At 36.2% G+C, this 18,404-nt stretch overlaps 6 protein-coding genes across 7 annotated transcripts; 3 read left to right on the top strand and 3 right to left on the bottom strand.

Moving 5' to 3' along the window:
* Positions 1–260: 260 nt before the first annotated feature.
* LOC132197290 (organic cation transporter protein-like) lies at positions 261–4,440 on the bottom strand. The gene is made up of 9 exons (XM_059620485.1): positions 4,175–4,440; positions 3,963–4,080; positions 3,802–3,905; positions 3,588–3,742; positions 2,325–2,632; positions 1,290–1,620; positions 925–1,100; positions 548–670; positions 261–481 (listed from the first exon to the last, which is right to left on the bottom strand). Exons 1-9 carry the CDS (start codon positions 4,438–4,440, stop codon positions 326–328), a joined length of 1,737 nt encoding a protein of 578 aa, XP_059476468.1. The 3' UTR covers positions 261–325.
* Positions 4,441–5,449: 1,009 nt separating this feature from the next.
* LOC132197636 (heparan sulfate glucosamine 3-O-sulfotransferase 5-like) lies at positions 5,450–6,736 on the top strand. Its single transcript, XM_059621036.1, has 3 exons — positions 5,450–5,775; positions 5,828–5,998; positions 6,206–6,736. The coding sequence occupies exons 1-3, from the start codon at positions 5,540–5,542 to the stop codon at positions 6,669–6,671; spliced, it is 873 nt and encodes a 290-aa protein (XP_059477019.1). The 5' UTR covers positions 5,450–5,539; the 3' UTR covers positions 6,672–6,736.
* Positions 6,737–7,965: 1,229 nt separating this feature from the next.
* Positions 7,966–8,913, bottom strand: LOC132196300 (transmembrane reductase CYB561D2). Its single transcript, XM_059618854.1, has 2 exons — positions 8,854–8,913; positions 7,966–8,475 (listed from the first exon to the last, which is right to left on the bottom strand). Exons 1-2 carry the CDS (start codon positions 8,911–8,913, stop codon positions 7,966–7,968), a joined length of 570 nt encoding a protein of 189 aa, XP_059474837.1.
* On the bottom strand, positions 8,814–16,709 carry LOC132197928 (pickpocket protein 28-like). 2 transcript variants are annotated; one of them, XM_059621541.1, is made up of 11 exons: positions 14,207–16,709; positions 13,949–14,152; positions 13,415–13,556; positions 13,012–13,362; positions 12,290–12,560; positions 12,168–12,227; positions 11,656–11,869; positions 11,510–11,601; positions 10,275–11,460; positions 9,893–10,104; positions 8,814–8,949 (listed from the first exon to the last, which is right to left on the bottom strand). In XM_059621541.1, exons 1-9 carry the CDS (start codon positions 14,464–14,466, stop codon positions 11,285–11,287), a joined length of 1,770 nt encoding a protein of 589 aa, XP_059477524.1. In that variant the 5' UTR covers positions 14,467–16,709; the 3' UTR covers positions 8,814–8,949; positions 9,893–10,104; positions 10,275–11,284. The 2 variants fall into 2 exon arrangements, with proteins under 2 accessions (XP_059477524.1, XP_059477526.1); XM_059621543.1 differs by having other exon boundaries at positions 9,893–10,101.
* Positions 14,520–15,808, top strand: LOC132197934 (heparan sulfate glucosamine 3-O-sulfotransferase 5-like). The gene is made up of 4 exons (XM_059621557.1): positions 14,520–14,706; positions 14,768–14,959; positions 15,057–15,230; positions 15,314–15,808. Exons 1-4 carry the CDS (start codon positions 14,552–14,554, stop codon positions 15,762–15,764), a joined length of 972 nt encoding a protein of 323 aa, XP_059477540.1. The 5' UTR covers positions 14,520–14,551; the 3' UTR covers positions 15,765–15,808.
* Positions 16,073–17,791, top strand: LOC132197931 (heparan sulfate glucosamine 3-O-sulfotransferase 1-like). The gene is made up of 3 exons (XM_059621548.1): positions 16,073–16,521; positions 16,593–16,763; positions 16,984–17,791. The coding sequence occupies exons 1-3, from the start codon at positions 16,088–16,090 to the stop codon at positions 17,393–17,395; spliced, it is 1,017 nt and encodes a 338-aa protein (XP_059477531.1). The 5' UTR covers positions 16,073–16,087; the 3' UTR covers positions 17,396–17,791.
* The last annotated feature ends 613 nt before the right edge of the window (positions 17,792–18,404 follow it).

The following is an 18,404-nucleotide window of genomic DNA, read 5'->3' as shown; positions in this document are numbered from 1 at the left end:
ACTTGACGATTACTACGTGCATTAGAACTCTTCATTAATTAAACGTCAAAGCCCCTTTGAACTTTTGAACTGTTAGGGACTTTGAGATTTTTTCCTGCATTCAAAATAATCAACAGTCCAAAACACACACTGATAGCTTCGTATTTCAGATAACTCATGCTTATTTAAGCTTATCAAAATTCCAATCGATATTTCTAGTAGGAAATACAATAAACTTGATGAAATTAAATTTAAACCAATGATTTTTTTTTTACTTTATTTTTACATTTTAAAAACATTGGATATTTTTGGATGATTATGAAATGATTATTTTGGATGATAAAATTCACCCTAATCCTAGATGGCTTAGGTCAAGGGAGGTCTCTTCCTCAGGAATATCTGACAGTTCATTAGCCACGTCCTGCTCGATGTCATCGTCGCCTGCGGCGGCTTTTCTTCTGAAGAAACTCACTTCCTTGAGTTCGGCCTCGCTGCTGCGCGCCTGATCTCGGAGACAAAATCTTATCATATTTGTGCTCACAGGGGGAAAATAATTAGCGGATTTTACCCTTGCTTGAGCCATTGTGTCGCACAGGCTAATACTCTGAACTGCAGGCAACCCGAGAGAGAAGATGACGGCGGCGAATGACGTGCCAAAGCAAACCCACGTCGGTATGCTGGCGCCTACGTCCTATGAAATATTTGACTTTTCAACTTTAACTTCTGTGTACGTGGGGAAAATATATTAAATTGTACCTCCCATTTTGAAAATATTTCTTCAATATAATTTTTTTTATAAATGTTTATTTAAAATTGACGAAAAGTGAATTTTCTGCTCTAAAATATGAATCAGATTATCAGATAATAAATCCATTTGTTTTGAGAAAAAGATTAAAAACCAATTAAAATAATCTGATCAATGGCAAATTAATAATATCGACCTACCGTCATTTCCACGAGGAAAGGTGCCGATATTGAGCCAATTTGGGCAAAAGTGGTGCACGTTCCCAGGGCCGTGTTTCTAGTAACGGTGGGAAAGAGTTCAGAAGTGAACAGAGTGATCACTGAGTAGGCAGCGCTGATGAAAAACCGACTGGCCATTGCAGCAGCCAGAATGGCAACTAAAAATTAATTTAAGAAGTAGCTTAAAATTTACATTTTCAAATATTTTTCCTTTAAAGAAAAAGAAAAATTTCAAAGTAAATACAAAAATAAATCAAGCCAATCACAAATAATTTTCAAATATACTTTTTACGAGATGATTTAATTTTGTTAAAATTTTTGAGAAAAAAATAATATGGAAACCGGACCTGTGAAATTTTGAGGAATTAGCAGCAGCGTGGCAAGTGCACCTGTCGAACAGCACAGAAGAATCGCCAGACAGATTCTGCGGGACCATTTTTTCAACAGGGGCAGCGGCAGCAGGTAGGCGAGAATCTCAATCGACGCCAACAGCACAACGTACCTGTGCGGCTCCTGCCCTAGGGAGGCTCCGCTCAGCATCAGGGTGTGATAAGTCAGGGAGCACGAGAACCAAGTCAACTGAGACAGCAGCAGTCGTTTGCGAAACATTGCGTCCCTGAGTAGGCCAGCAAGTCGCGCCAGGAAGGTTTTTGTGCCCGACCAGCAGGACACCTCGTCCTTAACGAATATAAAGCAAAATAAATTAGTTCCTATGTTTTTAATTTATTAAATAAAGTAAACTAAGTGTAAATGTTTGCTTTTTAATAACTCAAAAGTTGAAAAAATGTATCATTATAATTCAAATATCAATGAGAAAGTTCTTTCCGCGTGAATTTCCGATGCAATTACAGAACAGAGTTTGTGAAAATGCAACATGCTTGACATACATGCCTAGCGGACTGTATCTTTTCTGATGTGCAACGAATAATATTTTAAGTGAAATTAATTCAATATTATATTTAGATATTTAAAATAATTTATAATTTCAAAGAAAAATTCCTGTATGTAGTAATTATTGTGAAAGAAACTTTACTCTAACAATAAATTAAATTGCAGTAGATGAAATAAGAAAAATTCAATTTTGTAAAATCTCGCGCCTTTCTCTGATAGATAATTTCAATTAGATTTTTCACACATTAATTTTCAAGCAATTTAAAAAAAACTGCAAAAAATATAATAATGACCCACACATTTATGAATGACACGAGTGTTTTGCAGCGGTGAAACTTGTTGCAACGATCATCGCCGCAGTGGAGAGCAGAGCGTTGCAAAAAGTTTCATGAATAATTAAATGTTGGAGAGAGGAGGAGTGTGCAGCCCCATTAGCACATTCGCAAACAAGCAGAATGTTTTCTAGTGGCATATAGGTATGGATATTGCACCTGTTGCTGGAACCTGTTCTCGGTGGATGAGATGCTGCGTTGGCGGTCGATATTGTCGGTGGTTGCGTGGCGCACGACGTGCAGAGCCTCGCGGTGTCTTCCCTGCGAGATGAGCCACCGCGGCGACTCAGGCAGCGACCAGCACGGCAGCACCAGCAGAAGGGCGGGCAGCGAGATCGCGAGTTGGAAAGGGCGCCACCCTGGGAAAATCAGGGACAACACGGGCGCCGCCAGAAAACCGATCGGGTACGACAGGTTGAAGAGAACGGCCAACGTCGGTCTCCTAGGTGCGTATGCGGACTCGGCCACTAGAATTAGTGGAGAGAAAACTATGACTGCGCGATTTTTTTTAATTTTATGCAAAAAATTTGAAAATTAATTTAATTTTAATTTTGACGAAATTAAAGCATAAATAAAACTAGCTAGTAAGGTATGTAAATGATTCCAAACGACTTAAAAATAATTTAGAGTTTATACTCTGAAGGTTTCGCTATAAATAAAAATAAAAATTATAGCAAAGGTTTCAGAATCGCAACAATGAATCATAATTTGATTGCCGTTTGAGCTCTCTGATTGGGTAAAGTTAAATTGTATGCAATCAGAGCTCTTTGCAAACAGTGGAATTTGTTCTGATTGTTGTGATACATAATAAAATATTTTAATTTAAAAAAAAAAATGCATCTACAAAGAGTAATTTTTTTAAATAAGTTAGATGACATTATTAAAATTATCTTTTGTTTATTTGTCCACATTGTTTCAAATCAATTGTTGAATACAATTTATTTAAAAGTTTTTAATTTAACTATTTAAATATTATTATGAGGTATATTAAAAATAATAACATACACCCAGTCACTAACAAGCTCGACCAAAACCCAGCTCGAATCAAATGACATTTCTGTATTAAAATCCTGCAGTTAGTCGCAGTTGATGATATTAATAAATTATTTTAAATTGAAAGTAAAATCAATTGTTATATTAATATGACCCATGGAATTTTTAATCAAGAATTAATAAGACAAAATTTATACAAAAATGTAAATTATTATAAAAAGTAAAAATAAAATATAATATTAAACAAAATTATAATAATATTTACTTTTCTTTGAATTTTTAGTACATAATTATTATAATTGATTAATTAAACAAGGATAATGACAATTCGCCTATAACAGGACCCCTTTTAAGTTGCTTATTACGCTATATTTATCAATATATTCATCTTTAAAAGAAATAAAATAAATCTCTGAGAAAAATAATTACTGATAGTGTATGCTGATGAAAAGGCTCCAGCACCTGCCGCGCCAAGAGCAACTCGGAAGAAGAGGAAGATGGGATAGTGGTACGCAAAAGCGGCCGCCGGTCCTGCGACCAAATACACAAAGGAGGCAGCTAGGAAACTCGTTTTGCGACCCATTCTATTTAATAAAAAAATTAATTATTGGCTGGGTTTGCTAAAAATAAACTCGGCAATCACCTGTCGGAAATACAACCAAATACTAGTGACCCTATTATTTTACCAATACCGAGCGCCACTTGAGACATTGGTCTCCAAACCTCGTCATCGCAAACCAAACTCCACTAAAAAAAGATTAATAAATATGCAAAATTATTACAAAAATAGATATTGATTATAACCTCGGAAACAATTGTAGAGCCTTGCACTGGTTCCAAGAAAACAAACGAATCACAATGCTGAGGTGCGATAGAAAAATTTAGTACAACTTCTGAGTTCCATTCTGTATAGGAGCAAGAACTATTAAATAAAAATTTAAAATTTCTCATCAGACGAACTTGACTGATTTAATTACAAATCCCCTTTAAGTTCAGAATAAAAACAACTTTTTTACCTGCCGTTCAAAACACTTAATTCCAGGTTGGAATTTTTCTGCGCGTTTTGTTTGCAAAGGAAACGCGGCTGCCAGGCCAAGAAGACGTAGGCCACGAGGTGGAGGGCGTTCAGAACACCGGGGATGCTGCCCAGAAGGAAGAGCCCCCGCAGCCAACTTCCACCCCTGCCCAGGTCGGAGAGGGCGTGCTCGAGCTGCAGGGTGGGCGCCTCGTTGTCTCGCGGCGTCGACTCCTCCACCTGGTCGTCCTCTTCGAAAGAGTCCATCTCGCGCACTGAACACTCGGCGCTCTCATTAGCCGCGGCTTGTTTGTGCAATGCAATTCGCCTTTGCGGGATTTATGGCGCTCGGACAAGAGTGGGTTTTCAAAGGCAAGAAAGCGAGGCTCTATGCTCTCGTTAAGCGGGATTTGTCTTAATCTCGGTGAGCAATCTTGCAGTTGGCAGAAAAAGGGTCGCTCACGACACAGCTTCATAAAGGGAGCACAATTGTATGTGTCTTTATGTCTACATAACTTTGTTTACAAAAAGACGATTTTAAATCGTAAAATTTTTTATGGTTATTAATAATCATTATTAAAACAATTAGTATATTTAATTTTAATTTCCTTTTTTTTCATTTTGTACTCTGATCTTAAAAGAAAAACTCTCGCTGTGAACATTTGAGTCGCAAGAACAAGTGCAGCTTTTTAAATTTTTGCAAAAGAAAGTTAAGTGTATATTAATATTTCTCTTACAAAATTTAAAAAAAAAAAAGATAATATAATAATAATATTATTATTTTTTTTTAAATTTTATTATTTAAATAATTTTTTTATTATTTATCATTTTGAAATATGGATTCAATGAAGATGTAAAATTAAAAAAAAAATAGCTGTGGGATGTTTCTTCGGTCAAACTTTATTTGTGAAATTTGCTTTAAGCTCCTGCAAAGTGAAAGATTAATTAAAGCTGAATTAAATTAAAAAGGGTATTTCATATATGAGGTTCGGTGGGGTTATTGACTAATATTAGAAAATAGAAAAAAGAAACAGGAAATATTATTATTTCTTGGGCGTTCAATTTCAAAAAGCTTGCACGAAAAACGTAACTCCAAAAAGTTAACAAACGTTCCACCTGCGGCGTCCTGACGTGCCCTTAAACAATTTTCACGCGCTATCTGTTCATTTCATACTTCCGGTTAGATTCAACAACCTTATACTATCAGCCGCACTTCTTCTGACGCATTATATTATTTTTCCTCAATTCAGTCATAATGCTTAGGAGGTTTCGCAGAACGACTTGGAGAAAATCCGCCACCTACGTAGCGATCTTTGTTTTTTTAACTTGGTACGTGTCCATTTGCAGCAGAACTATCAGAACTTCAATGGACGACGCGTTTAGAAGGGACGGTAACGAGTCTTCTGTAAGAAATGGTCCACATCCTGTAAAAATTGCTCCCAAGCGCCGGCTGCCCGATGCGCTGATCATTGGAGTGAAAAAGGGCGGAACTCGAACCCTTCTCACGTTTTTGCAAAAGCATCCCCAAATCGTTGCTAACTCGGATGAACTGCACTTTTTCGACAAGGATGCGAATTTTTCTAAAGGACTTGAATGGTATAGGTGAGATTTTACAATAAACGATATTTGACGCGACTAAACTGCGGTTGATCAGAAAGCAAATGCCAGCAGCTCGGCCGGACCAAGTGATCTTGGAGAAAACTCCGATCTATTTTCCATCACTTGCGGCACCTGAAAGAATATATGATAGCATTCCTAACGTCAAACTGATTCTTATTGTGCGTGATCCAATTGTGCGACTCGTCTCAGATTATCTTCACGAAAAGTATTACTCATTCTATTTCAAATTTCATTATTAAAAAAAAAAATAAAAATATTAAAATAATACCAAACTGCTTTTAGCTCCAAATTCTATTTCAATGATAGATTTTCTTTGAAAATTATTATTAATCTTTTTTTAAACACATATGGTTCAATAAATTTTTATATTTACTTCTTCACGTTACATTTCATTTTTTTTTTTAAATTCTAGGATACACTACAGAAAGACATGGTCACTTGAAGAGGCTGTGACTAATACTGCTCAAAACGGCTCTTTGGCTGTGATTGAGAATCGCAACATATTGAAATTGAGCCTGTACGATGAGGCCTACTCTCGATACATGAAATTCTTCAAGCCGGAGCAAATGCTCATTTTGTCAGGCGAGAAATTCATCAGGGACCCGTGGGTTGAGCTTGAAAAAGTTCAATCTTTCCTAGGAGTGCGCCAAGCGATTCGAAAAGAAAACTTCTATTTTAATCCAGAAAAACAATTCATGTGCATGAGAAGCACAGGGGTAAATGGATTTTGCATGGGTGACAACAAGGGAAGAAAACATCCAAAGGTCGCACAGAAAGTTTATCAAGTTTTAAAAGAGTACTTTACTCCAAGTGTCAACCGATTTGCATTGCTTTCTCAGTCAAGTTTTTGCAATGAATGGTTGCATGGTGAGGTGTGAGTTTTTATTTTGTTAATTTGAATTGAATATGATTTATAAAAATAATAAATTTACTGTTTATGTATGTCTTTTAAATTAATCTCAATGAGTTTGTTTTATCAAGTGCCTTACTTATATTATAAAAAGCGATAAAAGTTTAAAACAATGTCTATATCATATTTATTTTAATTAATGAAGGTGTTGCTAATGAACCTGCCCTTCAAACCTCCACGAGTTATCTGAATACGCTTCTGAAAAACTTGTGTCGTCTTATCAAAGCCTGAGAATCTTAAAAGACCATTTTATTGGAAACATAATAACGAGAAATTTTTTAAATAATCTCTTTTCATACAATTGTTGAAAACAATACAATAATTTATTTAAAAAAAATCTTTTAAAGCTTTAAAAATCAATTGTGATTACGTCATGTTTTTTTATTCATTATGTGATGATTTTCAACAAAATGATGAGTCAGAAATAGTGATTTGCAGCGGGTGAAAGAAAGTGACACGTTTTCAAAGGGTAGAAACGGTTCATTACTTGTGGAAATGTTTTGCATATGGGCGACAATAGGATTAATAAACAGAGGAAGAAAACGCCCAGCAATTGCAACTAACGTTCATCATCTGAGCTATTAACATTAACTTTTCACAGAATGAGTTTTTGTAAAAAAATGGGTTAAAAGGCTTATAGGTTGAAATTGTATTTATTGCGTTTCTATCTTAAATAATATTATATTGAGACGTTTGTAATGTACACAAGAATAGTTTCAGTAAAAATAAGAAATTTAAAAAAATTTATTATTCCTTGTTTGGCTTCCATTCAATTTTAAAAATAATAATTTTACTACAATTTAACTAATAATCTACATCAAAGGTTAATGATTGAACTAGAATATGAATCGTGCTTGGATCAGACAAAATATATTTATTGCATAGTTTTATACCAATGATACAATTTAGAACACAATTCTATATTTTAAATTATCAACACAAATTAATTTATTTTACAGTTTAATACAATTTTATAATTGAAGGTTCGGACGTTCGGACAAATAATTGAATGTTATCCTAAATTAAAATTATGAAGATGGGCAAAATGCTGAAGGATGTATCAGATAAAAATATAATTTTGTAAATCTTCAAAAAAATATTTATTAGTAAAATTAAGTTATTAAATAAGCTAATAAAAATTTACAAAAGCAGCAGTAAATCAGTTGTTTTGCTTTGCAAAAATTTCATTTCCCGCATATTTGGACTTTTCTGAAGTCGCAGATTACAGTCCGTGTTTTTATCACTTGACAATGAGATGTCACTTAAAAATTGAACAAATTTTTCGCCCGCCTGTAAAATCCGACAGACGCATTGACAAATGCCACTGTCGATACAAGTACCGTGATAACAGCTATGAATAAGCGCCACTCGTAATCAACCAGTTTGCCGAAATAAGATGTGAAGTATCCAAGCACAAGGGCCGCTACCCCAACAACGTATGACGCCATGCCAAAGAAAACGTGTCCGAGTTTGATTTGGGCCAGGGAGGGACCTTTGGGGTGCGGTTTAAGTCTGCTGACGTAGCCTCCTATGCCAGTGCAGGCGGCCATAATGATGGCCACGAGACCAGTGATTGAGTGGGGGAAGGAAAAGTGCGGGTTGCCCTTGATGATCTTGATGGTGACCACGGCGATCAGGCCGAGGGCGATGCAACAGAAGCCCAAGACCTGAAGCAGCCAGTGGAGTTTGACCAACGAGGGCCGATTCCAGCCTTTGGTCAGCAAGCTTTGCGGAAGGAAGATCAGGAAACCCTCAGTCATGAAAATGAAGTACTGCAAAGTTAAATCCCCATCAGGAAAATAATATAAAATAAGTTCATCAAAAAAAGCATAATAAATACTTTTTTATAAATTATTTATTTAAACAACATTTTTATCCCGTAAGGGGATATTTATTTAATTTTTTTTTACTGAGGAATGAAATTTGAAATTCTCTGTAGTTAAAATTAAGCTAAACGAATATTTAATGACAAAATGATTACTCTTGAACATACAGAAAATAAAATTTGAACTCACCCCTGCCGTTAACAAAGGTGGATGAAAGGAGAAAATATTATAATTGACGAAGCTGAACCATGTGACTGAGATGACGACGGCCAGAATCACTCCGTGGCAGCAGCTTTCCAGCAAATTGAACCCTATTTGTTTTGCCTTCGAAGCCTTCGAAGCGGGCTTCTTGTTGGTGCCCGCGAGGACCTTCACGTCAGGCATGTTTCCTACTCGGCGTTGGCGCATACTGAGGGCCGCCTTTAAGCAAAACAGGCACGCTTGAAACCGAAAAGAGATAAAACGCCTGGCGTACTTGGGACTATTGATTGCGATTCAGATAGGGAAGCACAGAGCTATTATGCAAACCCATGCAAACCCTTGAGCTTGTCTCTATATAAACCCTCAAAGATGTGATTATGACAGATAAAAGTGAGTACGAGTGCCCGGTCCCGAAGCATGATGCACACAGCACAATAAGGACTTACTAGACTTAATTAATGAAGGTCCGTTTTTCGCAACACCGTACAGCTTGATTCTATTTGAAAATAAAAAAATAATTATCCACTAATCAAGTTTGCTTGGCCACAATCAAATTTTGATCTTTCATTTATTTTGTGGTGATGAGCAGGATAAAAATAAAAGATTCTATCTAGGATCAAACAAATAAATAAAATTGGAAATTTAGATTTTTTTATGAACAAAATAATTATTTCGTGGTTACTTTTATTAAAAGCATAAATAAACAAATAAACTAACGCGTAACCAAAGAGAAATATTGTGCAATCATGCAATCAAAAAATATTACATAATATGTTTGCACAAAAGAGTTAACATAACACGTGTGATAATGCTGATAGCTTCATGTCATCTTAAATGAAAAATCCCCCGTTTGAACAGTCTTTCAAAAAAACATCAACTTTTTATTATAAGCCGCAATCAGTCTTAATCTTCTTAATACTTCAAAGCTTATTTGAGCGATTAATTGTAAGACATGGATTAGTGTTTTAATCAATGCGTCTGGCAGTCTAGTTAAACCGCAAGGCCATAATACTTATTGTGAAACAGAAAACTTGAGCAAGTCTTTTTTCAGAACTATAATATTTTAAAATAAATTATCTTTTAAAAAAAGCAAACTATAAGCATTTTGAAAGCTGTCGATAGTTTAATCAAACATAAAAATTTCAGGAAAAAAATTCAATACCTTTATGAAAATTTTTCAGTCCGATTTTAATTATATTTTCAGTCTTTGATCTTGTTCTCCAACAACAGGTTCTCCATGAAGATCGCCAGTGTTTTGGAACAACGCCCCTCTAAAATCCCCTCCTTTCATGGTGCACGCGTGGTGCTCAATGTGCATGACGGCGTGGGCGAGTGACGATTCAATGTTATATTGACATTCCATATCGTGTTCTACTGATAGAGAAAAAAGAACCAAAGAAAACAAGCAAAGATTTTTTTTAATAAAACGAAAAAAACTAGAATTAATATTGAAAATATTGTGGAACTTTTCTTAGATCGGATAAAAGATATAAATTTTTATTAAACTATTAACGCAATTAATGTCTTTTAATTGGAATTATTACTTTACACTGCCGTTAATCGTGATTTACGAGGTGGACTCTCATGCGTGCTGCTGACGCAAATTCAATGGTTCCTTTTAAGGACGGACCTGGTTTTGCTCGCATTGAAAAGTATTTATGTGCACTTGAATAAGCGAGTCACGGCGCAAGAGCTTTGATGAGGCCGCGCGGCTTTGCAGCGTTTTATTTTTCCTTTTTCCAATTGCTGACCACGCGTTGACATTTCACAACTCTCGATTTTTTTCATTTCGGCTTCTACACGCCGCGTTAATGACGTCAATCCAACTGCCTTTCAGAGAGCGGACAAATGATAATAATGAAGCACTGCAAGAAAGAGAGAGGATAACATTACATCGCGACTGGCTGCATTTTGAATTAATTACACGCGACCAATAAAGTGTTGCAAACCGATTTATAAATAATCCATAGACGCTTTTTATGGCTTTGAGTCACGTTAAATGATGGGAAAGGCGAAGGCAGTATTGCTCCAGGCTCGTTACACTATACAAATATAAATAAATTCCTCTAAAACCTTGGGCTGTGTTAATAAATAGAAATATTTCATTCAATTCTATTTATTAAGCAAATAAATTTCAGCAACAGTCGAATGATGTGTGGGTTCAATACAAACAATAATGTGATTTGTATTCTGATAAAGCTAGAGCGTAAACGGGTGATTCATTTTATGTTCATGCACCTGATAATTGAATGCAATGCACCTTCACAACTCTGAAGGATCCAATGCACTAATAAGTCACGCACCCTTTTATGGTAGAGACAACACCAATTAACACGATTATTTAATTGAACAGTAACAATTCAACGTTGCTTTGCCCACAAAGGAATGGTTTGGTTAACATCAACTAGTAATTGCCCATTGTTCATAAACTACGTGTATAATATCTTATTACGTTATTAAACAAAACCCAAAGCGTGGGAGTGAAGTTATATTTTATCCGCCGCACTAAATTATGGGATCATATTTCATGTCCCTGGAAAATTCTTCAAGCCCATCAAGGAAAGTAAGGCAGCGTCGGCGGAGGTGCAACACGCTTTCCTACTTTCCCGGCGACGCGGTTATTATTTTTCCGCCATGAGCAAATCAGCCGAATGGTGAGAAAGTACAGCACTTCAACAGCACTCAGGACGCTGAACCCATGGAACAAGCCGAGCAGCCCACCGGTGCTCGCTGAAACCAATATTCATATGGCAGAAATTTAATTTTTTTATTATCGTACCCAAGAAATTGACGAAATTGGTCCGCTCGTCTTTCTCGTAACTTAGCACTTGCATGTCCATGAAGAAAAAGTGCATTATCACAACGTTGTCCCTATAAAATCGTAAATTAAAAACTTTGATATTAGGCTTTAAGCCCGGTTTATACTTGAAGTAGGTAATATTGTCGATTCGCGGTTTTTCGCCTTTGGCGACGTATTTCTCGTTGCCAGGGAAAACGTCTACAAGGATCGAGCTGGAGGTTTCAGCGCTGTAAGTGAGCTCATGACACCCTGGCAAGCAGTGACAGCTTGGATTTGCGTTGCCACCCTGCTTATTCTTGGACTTGTTTTCCTCGTCGAATAAATGCAGCTCCACTTCGGCTGGTAATTAATTTGTTTACAAATTATTGGATTAAAAAAATTAGTATCGGTGGTCAGGGTAGGTATAGTAAGCCTGCCTTTTTGAGAGCAAAAGAAAAAGAATAATAAATAAAAAGAATAATCAAAAAGGGTTCTCATTTTTCAAGATTCACTAGAGTCTTCTATGAAGAAAAACCATGAAAAAAAATTAAATATTTCAATAAGTTCTGTAATATCAAAAATTGTAAAAAAAAACATTAATGCTTTAGTATCATGGAAAAACTAAGCATTGCATTTTGCATAATTTTTTTTCATCTACCGCTAGCAGCAATTGCGCACTCGTCATCGTCTCTACCGCAAATCCGTGAATTCTTGTCCTCTGAAAAGGAACAGTAAACGCGGCGTGTTTGATGAATGCGCAAAACGCGGTCGGATTGTTACTTGGCATGAAGTACTCGACGCAACCGCACTTGGCCAGCGTGTAATTTGCCTCGCACTCCATGGCGCAATTGTGCTTGGTGTAAGTGCGGTAGAAGCGAAGGGATCGCTCGTGCAAAAAGAAGCAGTGCCTTTTGTTGACTCCGGTCGGCTCAATTTTGCTTGTTGACCGAGTCAGCTCAGGCCGAATCACTACAAAATTTTCTTTCCCGGGAGAGACGGCTGTCCCGAAACTTGACATTTTCGGTGACTCAACGGGGTTGTGGAGGAGCATCTGGGAAATAAACAAACAGCAATTTGTATATTGCTCTTTTCAATTGAGATTTTTAAGAATAATTTTAACTTCCTGATGTGACCAAATTTTTAATATTTTTAGAGCAAACAAAAAATTATTTCCGTAAATTCATTCACGTTTATCACATTGACTCCAATCGACTCTAAATAATATCTTATTTATATTTATGATTTATTCTTTGTAACGTTATATTAAAACAGAATCATTTTTATTTTCAAAGTAAAACTTTGGTTCTATAATATTTAAGAAAAAAAGAAGAAGAACAGAGTTTTTCGGTTTTTACTTTGTAACTGAATAATAGTTTAAAAATTTGCTTTCAATTTTCTTTAAAACTAGCCCTAAATATTATTTAAGAGTTGGCACCGTCAAATTGTAAGCTTAATTTATTTAAAATTTTTATTATTAAAATGTTTAAAATAATGTATTTTACTTTCAAACCAGCAGAGGCTGTGGAGGAACAGAAATATTCGTGCAGCTCCAAGTCAAGCATGATGGTCAGACCAAGGTGCTTCCCAGCACCCTCAGGTCGCCAGGGCAATGTTTTGGCCGTCACATTTGGCGGGTACTGCTTTTCGGGATTCCAATCAAAGGCGGGAAATGGAAATGTTATGTTCAAGTCAGGAAGGTCATCAGGGTTTCTGAAAAGAAGATTGCGAGGCACCCTGTTGAAGACGCAGCACAACCCTTCGTCTGTTAGCGCCGAGTTGAAAAGATCGGAGCAAGAAAAAGATTCGCCTGACCACTGACAAGTCAGCAGAAGTTCGTGGCACGGCTCGTTAACCTTTAAAATTGTAATTTGGCAAAATTATATGCGTTACACGTTTTTGTTTTACTTTAATCATGAAATCTCTGAAGTCGTCCCACTGAGGAGATATTTTTGGATTTTTTCTTTTTGGATCTTCAGAACCTAAGCTCATATTGCATACATCATTCAGAAGGACCCTTTCGATGTTGACAGTCGAGTGATCAGCGGTTCTTCATTTGTTCAGAAAAAATTAACAACATTTATTATATTTTCCCGCAACAAAAAAATTTTAAAACATAAATGAAGATTCTAAAATATATTTAAACAAAAGTAAATAATAATAAAGGAAATGAATATAAAAATTGAACAAAATGAAGTGGAATGAAGATCATTGGAAATAATAATTAAATACGGTTTTGAAAGATACGAATTTTAAAACAAATAACACTGGCCTTTGTGCAGATTACAGATTACTTTTAAGAATAAAAAGTTCGTGAACATAAAGAGAAAAACAAAACATAATGTTAGATAACGTAAAGCAATAAATTAATTAAAATGCATCGTACAGTAAAAATGTGGAAAATAAACAAAATATTGATCCTTAAATTATGTTGCTTCATACTGAGAAAGAATTGATTCTGCCACAGATCGCCTTGCGTTGTTCATGTTGCAAACGGTTATTGCTGGAAATGGAATGGACGTGATAGGCGTTGAGGAGGCCGAAAAAGAGACAATCACTGGATTGGTGTCCCACATGTGATAAAGGTCATGTATCAAGAATGCCGCGGTCACCACCGCTAGTGTAAAAGCACCGAGCCAGAAAAGTCTGACATCGAAATAATTTCATATAACATAATTTCAAACGATTAATTTTGTAAACCTTTCAATGATGTGTCGCTTTGGCTCCCCAAAATACTGGACGCCGTGCAGAGAGGTGCTGGAGCAAAATTGACGCCCGTGGGCAAGCAAATCCCATTTTTCCATTGCCTCGGCTGGGTTTTCTACTGGTTTTTTCTTTGCCGGTCTCTTGACCATTTTAGCCCATTCTTTCGCCAGAAGAACTTCTTGCATATTTAAAGTGTGACTCATTCTCAACATTTCTAAATAATTAATTTTGTTAGACACAAACATGAATAACATTTAAAACGAAAAAGTGCCGACGTAATCAAATAATACGAGGTGCAAATTTTGTTCGAGTCAGTGATAGCAAGTGACCATTAGAACAATGCAGCAAGAAATCAGACAGAGCGTAAAATTTCACTATTTCGCGCTTCTAGTTGCTTTCAGTTTAATTGGGTGCTTATTTCTCACTGTGACGGAAAACAATGAAGAGCAGAAACTGAAAAAGAGGCGCATCATCTATATTTTGGACAAAGACAAGTATACCTGTCAAGATTTTTCGTTTAAAATATATCTTTTTAGTAAATCTATTTCTCTTCAGCTCTGAGGAATACGATTTCGGTGGAAACCTGACGCAACGTTTACCAAAAGCTTTGATCATTGGTGCCAAAAAGTGCGGGACCGCTGCTCTCATTGAATTCATTAACATTCATCCCAGGATCCGTATAAGTCATACAGAAATTCATTTTTTCGACAACAACGAAACTTATGTACGAGGCTACGGTTGGTACAGGTAAATTGCAAAATTTTCAAATTACAGAGGGTTCCGAAATTTACCCCAACCTTGAAAGTACACCAGAAAAAATTAATCCTTGAATTTTATATTGTAGGTCTCAGTTACCCTTGTCAAAACCAAATCAAATTACAATTGAAAAATCACCCAAATACTTTGTTTCCAAACCTGCTCCTTTGCGAATCCATGAAATGAACTCCACCATCAAACTTATCTTGATTGTGCGTGACCCTGTGCAAAGGGCGATTTCTGACTACGTCCACATTAGATTGTGAGTTAAATTTTCAACAACCAAAAAATTTGAGAACACATTTCGCATTATGTTAAAAAAAATTACAATTAATTCAATTTTAGTGCCCATCATGCTCATGACTCGGATTTGCCGCCTTTTGAGTCACTGGCGATTGACAATGCGACTGGCAAAGTGAACACCGAGTGGGCCCCAATCAAAGTGGGAATGTACGCGCAAAATCTCCAAAGGTGGCTGAAAGTATTCCCTCGAGAACAGATTCTGGTCGTCTCGGGGGAAATATTAATCGAAGACCCTCTGATGGTAGTGGAGCAAGTGGAGGATTTCCTCGGACTCGAGCCATTGATCACAAAGGAACACTTTTTCTTCAATGAAGAAAGGGGATTCATGTGCTCGAAGAACTTCCAGATGACCAGAAATAAGTGTATGCACGAGGCTAAAGGGAGGGAACATCCTGATGTGGACCAAAAAGTGCTTGCAAAACTTAAAGAATTTTACAAGCCTTTCAACGAAGAGTTTTACAAAATGGCAGGCATTAATTTTGGCTGGAAATGATATGAATCAATGTGCAATAAATAAAATTCATAATTATGTTCTCAAATTGATTCAGCCTTAAAATTTATTTACGTCCTTTTTTAAGACTTGTGGAAAGTGAATACGCAGCTGTTTGCACGTGATTAATAAAACGCAACCGTGCCTGCCAAAGTGTCAAAAACTGTTTGTAAAAATTACCAAACAGATAATTTTCACGATTATTTAGTTAAATTAACTAGCAAACGCACGTGCCATTTAAAAAATAAACAATCCTTTGCGAAATGTTTGATTATACTTGTTTTCTAACAAGATCGCGCTTGTTTGATTATTTCGACTTAGCAGTCATGGAGTCAAAAAGTGGCAAAGAGGACGTCGGCTCCAGCCTCTGGTTTCCGGAAAAGAAGCCAAAGTTCCCGAGACTTTTGTGTCTCCTTATCGTGACCTGTGTTCTGCTCCTCGTGTCCCTTTTGGTGCTCTACGACCACGAACGCTGCGCCAAACGACGCGAGCTAATCCCGAGATATGACCCGTGGAATGGAAACGCGAGCGAAATTGCCCAAGCCAAGAGCAGAAACAACAAAGAGCTGTCCCCTGATGAAAATTCGGCGTCGCACTTGCAGAGGAATCTTCCTCAAGTGGTGGCAATTGGCGTCCGCGACGGCGGCTATGAGTTGCTTTTGAAACTTTTAGGAGAGCACCCGAGCATCAAAACGGTGAATCAGTCGACTGGCTTTTTCGAGAGCGACAGCAAATTTGCACGGGGGCTTGATTGGTACGAGTAAGTAAACGTTTGGTGGTTTTCATATAAATCTAAACAAATCTTTGATGATATTTTGACGTTTGTTGCAGAGCCCAGATGCCGCAACTTTCTCAAGGGCAAGTCTTGGTAGAAGTTTCGCCAGACGCGTTTTCGCGCCACAAAATTCTCGAGAGGGTCCATCTCATGAGCCCTAACTCTAAACTCCTGATTGTCTTGAGAGATCCTCTTGAACGTGTGCTACTGAGAGTGCCAGAAAATTTGTAATAATTGATTTTATTTCAAATTTCATTTAAATAATCATAATCAAAAGACCGTTTGCAAATTTAACATTTTTTAAGTGAACAATCAAATTTTTAAAAATCATATGCTGCTAATTATGAAAAATATTGTTGATTAAGGTTATAATTTTTAGCGAAAACTAAGTTAGTAAAAACATAATATATTATTAATTGGACTTTCATTTTATAATTAACTTTACAGACCGAGGCATCCCGTCGCAAGGCAGAAGGAAATCAAGAAAATCGTGGATGGCGTTGAAGTTGGAAAGTATTCGAGGAACCTCAAAAATGCTATGCAAATTTTTCCAAAGGAGAAAATTCACGTCGTTCCTTTTGAAAAGCTAATCAAATCGCCCGTTGAGGAGTTGAAAAAAGTTTGCCGGTTTATGGGAGTTGACGACAGCATTTACAACGATAAGGTCGAGGAAGAAATTTACCAAAAAGTCTCCGACAGCTACGAAAAGGACAAGAAAGTCGTGGAAACTTTCCGAAGGCGTTGCGTTCCCAGATGCTTTAAACGCATCCAAATCGAGTCCAGGAAAACTTACAACCACCTTATCCACGAACTGTCTTTGCTCACAGGAGACGAATTTTTCAAAACTTGGCTCTATTGAATTTTTAAATTCTACATTCAACCTATACTAACATTAAAAAATATATTAACTCATGCAAACCTTATGAAAAGCGTTCTTCTCTCTTCGAACTTTTTGCAATAAATGAACTGTCCGCGCAGAGTGAGTTTAACTAACTGTCATTATCGCCGCTCGTCCGCAATCCATTTGTCATATACGTAATTGAAATCTAAATGCAGTGAACTGGCACGCCGCTCGTGGGAGCACTCAGATGTGCGTGAATAATTAAATCTGCTGTAATGGAAATCCATTATGCTCTGCACCCCAAACTCAACTCTGATCAAAGTATGGGAGATGATCAGAAGATATCTTGCAATTGAATATTTTATATCCTGTCATACACAAAAAAAAAACAATAAAAATTATTGCAGCAGTTCACAAAAATTTTTGATCTTCATACTTATTTAGTCTTACTAATAACAACCCTTTTAATTTATTACTATATTTACCAAAAAATAAAAAGTTTAACTGCAGAAATTGTTTTAAAAAGTTAGAAAGCCCTATCATGGCAATAAATATGAATATAAAAATTGATCAAAATATAAAAAATCAATGAGTTTTTTTCATTTACAGGTTTTTGCTGTTGTAATTATCATTATATTAGCAGTTGAAAATCTAAAAAAAGTCAATGATCATTATTAATGTCATTGGATTGAAAAAAAGTATGCTCAATTTTTAACTACACCATCAAAATACTTGTAAGCCACGGTTTCTAGAAATTAACATATTATTCTCTTTGTGTATGTTTAAATTGAGAGTTAATACTCGAGCAAATTAAAAATGGGCTCAACATCGTAGAAAAAAGGTCAGACTTCATTAGTATTTTTGTCATTTTTTCCACACAGTTTAGTCTGGCTTCAATTTTCTAATTAAGATAGTTGAAATATTATTCTTATAAAGCACCAAGTTAAATAATACTAAATGCGGAGCAGATGTGGAGGAATTTATAATATTTTCAATTAGTTTCCTTGATTGAAGTAAAAATTTCACA

The sequence above is a fragment of the Neocloeon triangulifer genome, unplaced genomic scaffold (genome assembly GCF_031216515.1).
Source record: "Neocloeon triangulifer isolate White Clay Creek 2 clone unplaced genomic scaffold, ASM3121651v1 ptg000012l, whole genome shotgun sequence".
In the NCBI taxonomy this organism is placed as follows: Eukaryota; Metazoa; Arthropoda; class Insecta; order Ephemeroptera; family Baetidae; genus Neocloeon; species Neocloeon triangulifer.
The sequence above is the reverse complement of the archived record's forward strand: the minus strand, read 5'-3'. Positions and strand labels throughout refer to the sequence as shown.